The sequence below is a fragment of the Mytilus galloprovincialis genome, chromosome 6 (assembly GCF_965363235.1).
Source record: "Mytilus galloprovincialis chromosome 6, xbMytGall1.hap1.1, whole genome shotgun sequence".
NCBI classification, from domain to species: Eukaryota; Metazoa; Mollusca; class Bivalvia; order Mytilida; family Mytilidae; genus Mytilus; species Mytilus galloprovincialis.
The window spans coordinates 81,556,755-81,569,758 of record NC_134843.1 but is presented as its reverse complement, the minus strand read 5'-3'; the positions used below and the strand labels follow the sequence as shown (position 1 = coordinate 81,569,758).

Genomic DNA, 13,004 nt, shown 5'->3' with positions numbered 1-13,004 from the left:
TCAGTGATATAACATATGGATGTACAAATACAGGAAGTTGTCGAGTGATGAATCTGAAAACGCATCACACGGTATAGCTGACTTATATAAATCCTGAAACCAAATTTCAGAAATCCTTGTATTGTAGTTCCTGAGAAAAATGTGACGAAAATTTTCAACTTGGCTATCATGTGTAAAATCAGACAAGTGTTCGGTAAACAGGAATTTGTCAAGTGATGAATCTGAAAACGCATCACACGGTATGGCTGACATATATAAATGTTGATACCAAATTACAGAAAGGGTGGATGTGTAGTTCCTGAGAAAAATGTGACGAAAGTTTCATGGGACGGACTGACTGACGGACGGACTGACAGACAGAGGTAAAACAGTATACCCCCCCTTTTTTAAAGCGGGGGTATAATTACATCTAGCTTATCTTATACAAAAATAATTTAAAACGTATGGGAGCTACAAATGGCTTCTATAGCTTTCAATGACAAATATGATTTGACAGGTTCAACAAATGGGAAACCTGAGAAAAGATTAGTCAAATCTGTCCAAAATAAGGAATGGAAATTTTCAATATTGACTGATTGATTGTTGCTCCAGCGGCTAGGACGACCTTCAGTAACAAACATGGCGGAATGTAAACTAACCATCTCATGAAATTGATTTTTTTCTCTTATTTCTTGCTTATTGTGCTCTATAGTCTGCACCCCTGTCTGGTAGGATCAATTTTGGAGAATAAAACTGTGGACTATACAATATACAAACCTTTTAAAGTTATATATATTCAATTTCAATTGAAATGAAACCCATTTTGTCCATATACTTAATAATTTTCTGTTCAAAGGGAAATAACTCAAACTGAATAAATCATATAATGAGCATGTTTTGCTACTGAAAAGGTATACAAGTCCACAACAAGAACAGATAAAATTGTGAAAATTGAACTTGATCTCTATTTAGTTACAGGAAACAACATACTTAAATTTGAAAAGATTTTGTTAAAGCATTTTGATGTAAATGAATGGACACAGTTTGGCATTCTGCCCACCGCCCACTTGCCCCTGGTATATACCAAAATCAATAATTGATTTTTCTTTTAAAAAAATCTTGTTAAAAACTACTCTGTGCATGATACAAAATAGAAAACTGTAATGTTTTGGACAAACAGACAGAATGAAAAAGCAATTGTTCAGTTGCTTGCAACATAAGTCACAAAACAGGTAACAACAGAGCACTGAACATTTAGTAACACCCAAATCAAAGCTGACATTTATATTGTCTACATTAATGTCACATGACCTACCTTCCACATATCTGACTTTAGCACAGGAAGTATATGATGATTGATGACATCATGTGGTGTTAACTGACAGACATTTAGTTTAGCCAACATTTTCTGAACCTGAGAGTTGACTTCATTGTCAGGTGCCGACAGAAACCATGGATGGATAGTATTCATATCTTCTTGTAGATAAGACAGTGGATCTAGAAAAAAGTGTAATATTGTTATACAAATTTCAATATGAGCTTCACATGTTATTGGGGCTGTTCCCTTGAAACATCAAAGTCATATTGAAATCTCAATTACGGGGTGGTTTCAATAACTTTTTGTATTTAGAAAATATAAAAGTGAAATTCTTAAACTGCCTCATTAGCTAAGTGATCAACCAGTGCCCTGAGTACTAAGGAATTTTTTTTTATCTATGAATCAGGCTTTACATGTTTTCTCTTTTAAAGATTTCTATGCCTGTGGGTTTTGCTCATTGCTGGCTGCTGTGGTATGAGCACACTGATAATGAAGAATGCTGGAAAAAAAACACCTATTGCTCGACTTTCAATGAAAGCAAGATAAAATAAGTTAAAAGAAACACAATAATGTATGGTTTGCACAATTTGTCGACATTCACACTATTTATCCTCTAAACAAAAATACCTCAGTTTTGAAGTGACCATGCTTTAGAATCCTGAAAAGGACAGCATTACCTACAAAAGAAACATGTATATTTACATATCGTACCTTTGTGTTGTTGTGATCTTTTGATCTCTTCCAGTGACAAAGGAAAGAAGACTGTATTCTCTTCCAGAGATATATAGACTTGTGAAGCTAGAGGTACCATCTTCATCTTCTTTAGTTCACTGTAAATCTCCTGGTTGTCATGAAATTCATCCAAACTACGATACACACAGGCTAACCATTTGGCTATTAGAAATATTCTGGCGTTGGGATCTACAAAGATGAGATAAAATAACACAATATAAAGGCTTATTCTGGCAATAATTAATTTTTATTTAATGAAATGTTTATTTTCTGATGTGTGGTTTATAATGTAAGTAAATAATGCACAATTTTGAATGAAGACACTAGAAATCTAGCAGGATTTAGGAAGGTCAGAAAAATTGCCTCCTTTATAAAAAAAAGTTAAATAGGGTTGTTACATGTATATGGTCATATTCTTTATATCTTCATCTTTTAAAACGACATTTGAAGAGTTTATTTTTGATTATGCCTGAATTCAAATCTTTTTTTTTACATTATCTTAATAGGACAAAATAATTGATACACTTCTCAATATATTAACTATATCTACTCACAGATCATTTTGTAAAATTTTGTAATCAAATAACATATATAATAGATGTTCTCCAGTTGATATTTTGTGGTATCTATTGTAAGAGGTGGTTACATCAATGAAAGATAATCTTAACATTAACCTATGCTCAAGGGATGAAGTCATCACAAAATATATTTCTGACCAGTTTCAGCTGTAGCATCAATAAAATGCCATGATTATGGTAATATCAAAAGCATTTACATAACATTGTACTTTGTTCCACTTAGAAATCAACATATTCCCATATATCTGAATTTTCAGGGGCAGACTTGGACTATCAACCATCACATCACAAATAAGCTATCAGGAATCGCCAAAAATATTGAACCATACAATAAATAGAGTGAACCTAGAAAACCTGAAAAAAAAGAAAGACAAACAACAAACATTTTCTTACTTATTTCAGTATTGCCAAAGTTTGTTATAGCTTTTCCAATCTGTATTAGGTGATTTGTGGTTAGGGATTCTATTCCTAAACACTGTATCAAGGTAGGGTTCAACATGTCTGTAACTTCTCTGTGGAGGTAGAAAAGGTCAAAATGTTTCTGCAGGAACTCAGGAGTGACCACTTCACGGATGAGTGCATCCTTTACTGTGACAACTTGCGTAGGTAACTTCCAAGACACAACACCTGTAACACAATGTGTATATCATTATTGTCAAATCTATGTATCTAATAAAAGGATTACATATGTACTAAGATCAAGCAACTAAATTATGTGAAAAATGAAATGAGGTTTTGACTGACATTAGCAAACATGAGTGGATGATTTCAATTCTCATATATGCAAACATATGTACACCTTATCGCTATTACCAGCTGACCCGAGAATCTGCTTGAACTATTGATGTCATACAACAATCACTTTTCCATCGTGACATCAGATATTTTGTATTATGACGTCAAAATTTTACGGGAACCTGTGTGATGTACAGTTATGGTGGACAAATAGCAATAAGGTGTATTATACACACCAGACTGCTACTTACATATAGATTCCTACACTGCAACAAGTGTATTACAATATTTCTTCACTCAAGACAGCCGAGGCTTGCCGAGCTTTTTTTAAAAATAATTAAAATTTAACTGTCGAGAGTGGAGAAATATCGTAATACACGAGTTATGGTGTGGGATTTATTTCTCTGATGATTTTTATCCTTCTTTTTCAAAGATTTTCAGAAACTTGTGTTCTTTATATGTGAAGGCATCAGGCATGCTTGATTTTTTCCATGACGTCACAATAGGAAAATTCAGAGGAAAACAAAACATTTTGACGTCATAATCAAATTTCGACTAATCATTTGCTGAGAACAGATATTTCACTAGTGAGGAGAAATATTTTTCTCACACTGATCAAGACATGTGAAAATAGCACAAAAATTAGAGAAATATATGTTTTGAACACAACTGACAAAAAGTATATTTTGAAATGCATAAATGGTACATCAAAAAAGATCCAGATGCTTGTAATTTTGTGTTGTGCTCTTATCATACCAATCATTGGACACTGATTAAAGTAGATTGAATGTAAAATAGTATTTCTATACTGTCTCAAACTTTAAGCTCCTTAATAAGGTTAAGACCTTGACATTGTGACCTCTAAAACTTAAAGCTAAATAGCACCCAATATTTCTCCAGGCCAAATGTTGACCATGTAGCTTTGTTAACTATAATAAGTGAAACTCAGTTTATCACAAAACAATATTGAAGGTTTATTATTACTAAATATACAGAGATACTAACCTTTATTATTTGGCTGTGTAGGTAGACAAGGTTTAGCCCTTAGCTGTTTCAAAATTTGTGTTGAAACTGGTCTAAAGAAATCAAGGATCTCATCTTCTACTGGAACAAACTGTAGAAAGTTTATCAGGGCCTTCATTCCAGTAAATTCTTTATGACTCTGAAAATGAAATTTACACCATTTAATGGCTTGAACTGGAAATATTGAGCATTTATGAGTATCTGTGTTCCTGACGGCCAGTATTGACTGAAGGATTCCTCACTTCTAAGACTAATGCACACAACCTGTGAAGGTTTAGAAAAATGTGTATAATATTATCTACGGCAGAAAATTGTACTGAAAATACAGTAAAACTATACATTAAAATGACTATTTCATTAAATTTTTTTTTTTACAACAGTCTAGTCTTTCTTACCTTGAAAACCTCTAGAGCATCTAAGAAGAGTTTATGGATTTCATTTCTAATCCACTGATTCCATGCACTGTCTCTATCCACATCCTCTCTACTAGACGGAACATCAAAATCCGCTGAAAATGTATAAAATGTTACAAAATCTTCAAAGTATAAACCAAATTCTACCTTAAATTCAGGAACATTTTGAAAAATACCTTAAACTGCAGGGCTCCATGTTTTTTCTTCAATTTTGACATCTTAGTGAAAAACACGAACTTTGATTGAACCTACAAAAGTAAACCCCACTCTTAAAATTCAATTATATCCCCTTTAACAAGATGGACTGAGAAAATTTTACTTGGAGCACATCCCCATGTCATGTTCTATGACATGTGTAAAGTTGAATAATTTTCTTTCAACCATTTAAAAGGTGATACCTATTTAAGAGACTATTACAGCATATTGCAATATCGACGAAAGTACCCAGTAAGTTTGATTATCTCCCCTAAAGTATGTTCTACAAGCATGGAAAGTTTTATCAACATCAGTTGAGTCGGCAAAAGAAAGGTTGGACTTAAAAGGCACATGGATATACAGGGTAATGCCTTTAAACCATTCAAAAAGCTTTGATTTTGAAATAGGAGTTTAGAAACTCCCAGTCTCACAAACTTACCTTGAATTATAAATCTGAATCCATAGCTTCTCAGAGGCAGGAAAGCAAAAACAGGCTGTTTAGGGGGCATAACCTGTAAATATAAATTAGGATGTAAATTAGGATTTACCAACATAATACAAACATAACATTAAAAAAATTTAAGACCTGACAAGCAAAACAGACTTTTAGTTTTAGTGACGTGTAGTGTTTTTCGTGTGATTTGATTTCGTATCACCCTTTTTTCATTGCAAAATTTGGATCTGCTTTTTCAAATAAAATGCAGCTTGATATGACCCCAAAGAACAAACCCTGAACAATTGGGGAAAATATGGATAAGTAAGAAAAAGTATTGGATTTGACCCCAATTCTTAAATGGTTAGAACCATAACCTCTAAAATCAATTCTTACCTCCCTTTTTTGGTATGAAACCTTGTGGTACAACTTCATAGAAATCCATATACTGTAAATTCAGAAATATTGCATGCATTTATTATTGCGATTTTGCCCTTTTAGACTAAAATGCAATTTTAATTTTTGCGATATTGAGAAAAATCCTGTTTAATTCATATAAAGATTTCAAAATTACAGTTTAAATTATTGTGATTATAACCCTTTCATTTTTTCGCAATAATACAATCATCACTATAATTTCTGAATTTACAGTACTTCATATAGCTACAACAACATTAAGGAAACCATTCTAACAGAGTGAAGGACAATCTCTGTTGATTCTTCTTCACTTACCCTATCAAAAATAGACTGATCTAATTGAGGGAAAGCCAAAGTCATCTCTGAAGATTCTCAATGACTTACCTTACTTAAATGGACTGATCTAAGAGGGAATGCCAAAGCTATCTGTGTAGATTGTCAATGACTTACCTTACTTAAAATGGATTGGTCTAACAGAGGGAACGCCAGAGCTATCTCTGTAGATTCCACTTCAACTCCAGATTTTGCCTACAAAAGAAGATTAAGAGTTGATACTTTTGCTTTATGATCAAGATTAACCAATGATGATAATACAGGTAGATAAGGGATAAGAAACTAGCATATCATTTGGTAAAAGTTAGATTTTTAGACATAGCTGGACAGAAATTTTTGCATCTGGTATTAGTAAATAGTTCAGGCAAATCTGTTGAAATATTTCTGTAGAGGTATGAGTTAACAAAAGTTAAGCATACTTGGAGAGATATTTTTATACAGGTGCAAGTTGATAAAGTTTAAGTCATACCTGGAGAGACATTTTTATACAAGTGCTAGTTGATGAAATTTTAGCCAAACCTGGAGAGATATTTTTGAAGCATCCAACATTTTCTTGACGACCAGCCATCGGTCTGTTCCATTGTTGTGTTCTATTTCTACCACACCATTACCTATATCATTTCTCCTCATCACCTGGGACGAATTCTCTACCTGAAATTATATGTTCTTTGATCAATTTAACATGATTATTATCATAAATCAATAAAACCCTGATTACGATAAATTGAAAATGGGAAACAAATATGAAACATAATATAAATATTGCACTTTCAAAATAAAAATAAATATTTTTCCTAGAATACTGGAAGATTTCAAGTTAAACATATATGCGGCATAGGAATAACAAGAATGTGTCCCAAGTACAGGGATGCCCTACTCGCACTATCATTTTCTATGTTTAGTGGACCATGAAATTGGGGAAAAAAACTCTAATTTGGTATTAAAATTAGAAAGATCATATCATAGGGAACATGTGTACTAATTTTCAAGTTGATTGGACTTCAACTTCATCAAAAACTACCCTGACCAAAAACTTAAACCTGAAGCGGGACGAACGGACAAACGAATGAACGGACGGACGAATGAACGGACGGACCCTCAGACTAGAAAACATAATGCCCCTCTACTATCGTAGGTGGGGCATAAAAACATGTTTTCTTTTAACAAGAATGTGTCTATAGTACACGGAAGTCCCGCCCACATTATCATTTTCTATGTTCAGCTGATGGTGCAATTGGAGTAAAAACTCTAATTTCGGCATTAAATGTCTGTATCAAAGGGAACTAGTGTACTAAGTTACTAAGTTTCAAGTTGATTGGACTTCAACTTCATAAAAAACAACCTCGACCATTAACAGTTAAATATTTGATTGATTGTTGTTTGCTTTACGCCGCATTAGTACAAGAAGGCTATATGGCGTGATAGTTAAATTGTAAACATGATTTGAATATGAACACTTATAATAATTCTTATAATTAGTTATACTCAGTAAAACTGACCTTGTTATCAATTGTAATCTCTCTCAATCTGTGTAAGAACAGCAGTAAAGATGGATGAATATCATTAAATCTTGCAGCTAATGATCTCATATGAATCTTCATCTCTTCTTTTAAGGGAAGCACTATCTTTGTTGTCCAACTGAAATAAACATCAAATTTGAAAGATAAGTTTAACCAAACATGACTTTGCAGTTCTGGCAGTTCCATATTAGTTGCACTTTTAGTGTTTGGTAACAAGAAAAGCATATTAGTTATTTTGAGTTTTTTTAAATGTATTCTATGATTAGTTCCAAACTCCAAGGTCACCTTTCCAATAAGTTCAGTTTGTCTATTCTTGAGATGGACCTTTGTATACAGGTTTGACTGAAGTTGCAAAACTGACGAATAAAGACAGCACAAGCACAATACCCTGGTTCTAAAGATGGATATGTATGAAGGGCCTTTCAGATCACAATTTATCTTGCTACACATATGTGTAACAAAATGAATTATGACCAGAACTGCCCTTCATAGATATGGTGCTATTTGTTGAGCCTTTTACAGATTCCATTTAGAGTTGAAAAAAAGTTATAAATATCATTATAGCACGGATTCAAAATTAACTTATTACAATGTATCCAATGAAATCCACAGAAAAAATGCATTTAAATTAAATAGTAAATAATAAAACAAATTATTGTATACCTTTCTCCTGTTTCCCATTTATCCTCTACCCAGTGTGGGAGAATGTATCCCATTGGTCCACTTAGTACATCAAAACAGATATGGTAGCCATTAGAATGTACCTCTGGTTTATCTGTCACTCGGAACACTGACTTGAACCCTATACCCTTTTGACCTATTTAGAAAAAATTGATTCATTAACTTCATCTACATGTACCTTTAAATTCATACTTTTAAAGATGAAGAACATTCATTTCTGTAAAATATTCATGATGTACACAAGTATATGCATTTTTTTCACAACAACAAAAAAGACCTTGAAAATATACAATGAATTTTCAAGGTTAAAAGATGGGAAAGACAGACTATAGGACAGAGTTGAACTATTACTAGGTCTGCTTTTGCTTTTAGTGACACAGGTAAAAATCAGAAACAAGATGTAGATTATATATATTAAAAAATTTCTAAAGTGACATACCAATATATCCAAATTTATGTTTTCCTTTTGTGCTCCTGCCAACATCACAAAGAGCTCGGATATTTTTCTCTACAAATCCACTCTCATTGTTAAGGGCAATCACTCCATCTGTTTGCATAACAAACTTCACAGAAGCCATCTGTCCATTTCTAGCTAAGAATTCTGGGTAATCATTGTCATCTGCATTCTGTATCAATTCCAACACAAAGTGAGTATCTTTACTGTACAAATCTTTTGATAAACGATCCAAACTTCTACCAAGTCTCTCATCTTGAACTCTTTTCAATCTTTGTCCATCTTCATTTAATTCTATTCCGATACCAAACTCTTCTTTACGAATAGTATTTACAACTTTCTCACAGGCATTTGATTGTTGAGCTTGAGCCTCTTCTTCAGTGATGATTTCCATATCTGAATCGTCTGTTTCTGCTGCAGCTGTTTTATCTTTTTCTTCTTCTGTTTCCTTGGTTTCTGTTGTAAGTGTCTTGTTGTCCTCTTCATCTAATTCATCAATTATTTTGAATTCTGAAAAAGAAAAAAAAAATCCATCTACTTATTATTCACTCCAGAAATCTAGATCTTAAATACTTCATAACTAAATGTCTTGGTAATACATGTAATATAAGCAAATTCAAAGATGACAACTCCCCATTGTTAATTTTTTTAATTGTGGTATTGTTAAGAATAACTGTACCAATAATCATGTTTATGTATGTTCCACAGTTTTGTAATTAGATAAAAGCAATGTCTTCTCCAAAATTTTCTGTGCACAACACATCTATGGGTGGTAATTATAAAACCAACACTGCAATCATAGTAAAACCAGAAAATATTGGAGCATTGAGAAATTCCAATACATCAGCTTCTGGTACTGGTGTTGGTGAAATAAAGTTAGCCTCTCAATTATTATTCCAATTTTTTAAAATGCTGTGTGTGTGTGGCCTGTTTTGTTTTAACAGAGCTTTGGCATTATTTTTTATCTGTCTATTTTGACTTATTTCTATTATTTCTTTGGCATTATTTTTTATCTGTCTATTTTGACTTATTTCTATTATTTCTGATAATAAACCAGTCTTTATTTTCTGTTTAAATGGTTTTACACTTGTCATTTTTGGGGCCCTTTTTTTTTTTATAAAAGCTTGCTGTTTGATGTGAGCAAAGGCTCCGTGTTGAAGACTGTACTTTACCTATTATGGTTTAATTCTACAAATTATGACTTGGATGGAGAGTTCTCTCATTGGCACTCATACCATATCTTCTTGTATCTATATAGTATGATCTTATTATTTTAATTTCCCAACCTGCATCTTCAATATCAGGTTCTGTCTGTGTGTCCTCGTCACCAGTTGATAACTCAACCACTACTGATCCTTCTTTTTCTTCTATCTCCTGCTTTGTTTCTTTCTTAACAACTGATGCTTTTTCCATTGAAACTATCTGAACATCATCATCTTCACCATCAGACAGAATGGAACTAAGGGAGGCTATTGATGCTACATCACTGTCGTCATCACTTTCCTTGTAAAAGCATAAATTTTCAATATTAAAGTTTTTGCCTGTTATTTATTTTATTTTCTACATAAGATATTGACTAAATACCAAAGAAATTACAAATTCTAAGTAAAGATTGTTTCAGGAAGCACAGTCTACATCTATGGATTCCCTCAAAAGTGACAACTACACTACAAAAATTTAATGTCACAAACCTCTCCGTCATTATCATCCAGAACAATCATCTCAGCCTCCTCCTCTGGTATGATTTCTACATCTGTCATCTTTATCTGACATTTCTGTTGTATCTGACTCGTCCATTCTCCTACTCCTAACATACATCCTAGTCCCTGTAGTCTGTTAGTGTCGTCTGCTGTCTGACATGCAGATAACAATAAAGACTTGGATTTAGATGATCCAACCACCTGGCCTAATGGCTCCAAAAATATCTGAAATGGATGTAAATTCATATTGGTAAAAATGTGAATAACATGGCTTTTCCTTACAAATTTTCTTACTGTGTTCTACAGATTTGAATGAATGAAATATCTCAATACAAAAAACACTATATAATAGGGCATTTAGGGGATATATATCAAAAAGTTGAAATTTTACTCTTTCTCAAAAAATAGAGATTTATCTATTTCTAGCTAATTTTATAATAAAAGTGGTATTTAAAACTGAGAGTTATTGTTGCATTGCTATCTCAATCATATATAATACACTTTTCCTTGTAAGATTTTAATGCACAGATAAAACATTTTTTATGTGCATTTGTTTAAATTTTTCTCCGAGGACAAAAACTGCATAAGTTTATTCATGAATTAAATATAAAACATACATTCAGGAATTTTACCAAAATGATGTTAAAGCAACATTTATAACTTGACAAATTTATTTTGGAATTTTCTTCAGAAATAATATAACCAAAAGAAGTCTGATGCCAATAAAACTATTTCCTAATTAAATTTTACCTGATTAGCTAATGAGACACAAGTTTTAACAGGTAAATTAACCAGACATGCCAGGACAAACTGAACAGCTGCATCTGTACGGTTGTCTGATGGTGGTGCTCCTAAAATAAAGGAAAAGGTTAAATCTTACTACTACAGTCTTGAGCCATGAGACTATGTATCTTCGGCTCTTCTCATGACTAAAATTGATAGTAAGTTATACTGAAAAATTTGTGATAATGGCTGTTACTCTTATATATAGTTGTTCAAACATCAATACAAATTCATACAATTTAGACGTCTTTCTTATTACATATGCAGTTTTAGTAAAACCACTTTATGATATTGGTGCCGTGACCATGATAGTATGACACAAAGATAAAATCTATTTGAACAAGACACAGAAGCACAGTTTCTAGGGTTTAAGAAGATTTGACAATAGTTGTGAATTAGAGGAAAAACCGGAAGTTGAGTTTGTTGGAAACAATTCTTGATACATTAAGGGAAATTCAAATGCATGATATTCTAAAGGATTTTGATAAGAACTTTTTGCTTTTCCCTCAATGTATCAAAAATTGTTTCCAACTCGTCCTCTTCCATTTTTTCTTCTGATTCAATAGTATCCTTGACACTGTTGTACAGTCACTAATATTGAAGAGTTGGATAGTATGATTTTATATCGACAAGTTAAGTACTTTGAGCTTTATTCTATCAATATCGGGATCACTGGAAAATTTCAACTTATCCCATATTTCCAGTCAACCAATTCCAGACAACAAGAGTTAACTGTACTTTTTTATATAAATAAGGCCGTTAGTTTTCTCGTTTGATTTGTTTTACATTGTCTTATTGGGGCCTTTTATAGCTGACTATGCGGTATGGGGTTTGCTCATTGTTGAAGGCCGTACGATGAACTATAGTTGTTAATGTTTGTGTCATTTTGGTCTTTAGTGGATAGTTGTCTCATTGGCAAGCATACCACATCTTCTTTTTTTATATTTGAGCTTTATTCTATCATCAAGGTATTACTTATATGGTACAGTGTATTATTGTTTTGCTTGTAATTTATAGATTCATGTAAACCTACCAAGTAGACTGTCATCAGTATCGTTAGCATGCATGGTAAACAATTGAGATTTCATCTGATTTGCTATGAGAGCCAGCGGAGAATTCTTCATCCCTTTATTTGCCACAATTAGAGACATCAATTGTCCACACACATTTCTGGGTTTCTTTTGCATCAGGGCCTCCTCAAACAATTCTGTGGAAGTTTGGCTGGTCAACTTCAGTAAAACTCCTGGTGTTGTTTCCAAGGCAGCAATATGGTATGTAAATAATTTTTTACCACCTTAAATCAAAATAATCTTTCATAATCAATATCAATTCATGAAATTTAATTTTAAACAAAAACACAAACTAGTACTAGTAAAGCATAAAGATATAATTTTATTTTACACCTTACTATAAGTACCAAGACAAATATTTTTGTATTACTGCGGATTCATTGATTTTCGTGGGCACCAATTTTCGAGGATTGAGGAAAACTTGCATATTCATGGATATTTAATTTCGTGGTTTTGGTAAAATCTGCAAACAATCCTTAAGAAAATTTGTATTTCGTTGAACATTTGAATGTGTGGTTCTCCTGTATCCATGAAAATTGGTATCCAACGAATATTAATGAATCCACAGTATCAACTTTAATCAAGATATTAAAGTGAACAAGAAAAAAAGTTCAACTGTCCTATTTAAGATCATACTTGA

General features: G+C 32.6%; 1 protein-coding gene across 1 annotated transcript in view; it reads right to left on the bottom strand.

The window, feature by feature from the left end:
• The window catches only part of LOC143080484 (uncharacterized), a 63,469-nt gene that overhangs the window by 31,580 nt on the left and 18,885 nt on the right, over positions 1–13,004 (bottom strand). Inside the window, exons 9-23 of the mRNA XM_076256338.1 lie at positions 12,328–12,588; positions 11,262–11,362; positions 10,503–10,736; positions 10,098–10,314; positions 8,797–9,321; positions 8,340–8,493; positions 7,656–7,794; positions 6,676–6,807; positions 6,274–6,351; positions 5,413–5,485; positions 4,761–4,873; positions 4,348–4,504; positions 3,001–3,234; positions 2,009–2,218; positions 1,295–1,476 (exon numbers count right to left, since the gene is read on the bottom strand). Of these exons, the coding sequence (XP_076112453.1) occupies positions 1,295–1,476; positions 2,009–2,218; positions 3,001–3,234; positions 4,348–4,504; positions 4,761–4,873; positions 5,413–5,485; positions 6,274–6,351; positions 6,676–6,807; positions 7,656–7,794; positions 8,340–8,493; positions 8,797–9,321; positions 10,098–10,314; positions 10,503–10,736; positions 11,262–11,362; positions 12,328–12,588 (2,810 nt within the window). The remainder of the gene's footprint in view (positions 1–1,294; positions 1,477–2,008; positions 2,219–3,000; positions 3,235–4,347; positions 4,505–4,760; positions 4,874–5,412; positions 5,486–6,273; positions 6,352–6,675; positions 6,808–7,655; positions 7,795–8,339; positions 8,494–8,796; positions 9,322–10,097; positions 10,315–10,502; positions 10,737–11,261; positions 11,363–12,327; positions 12,589–13,004) is intronic.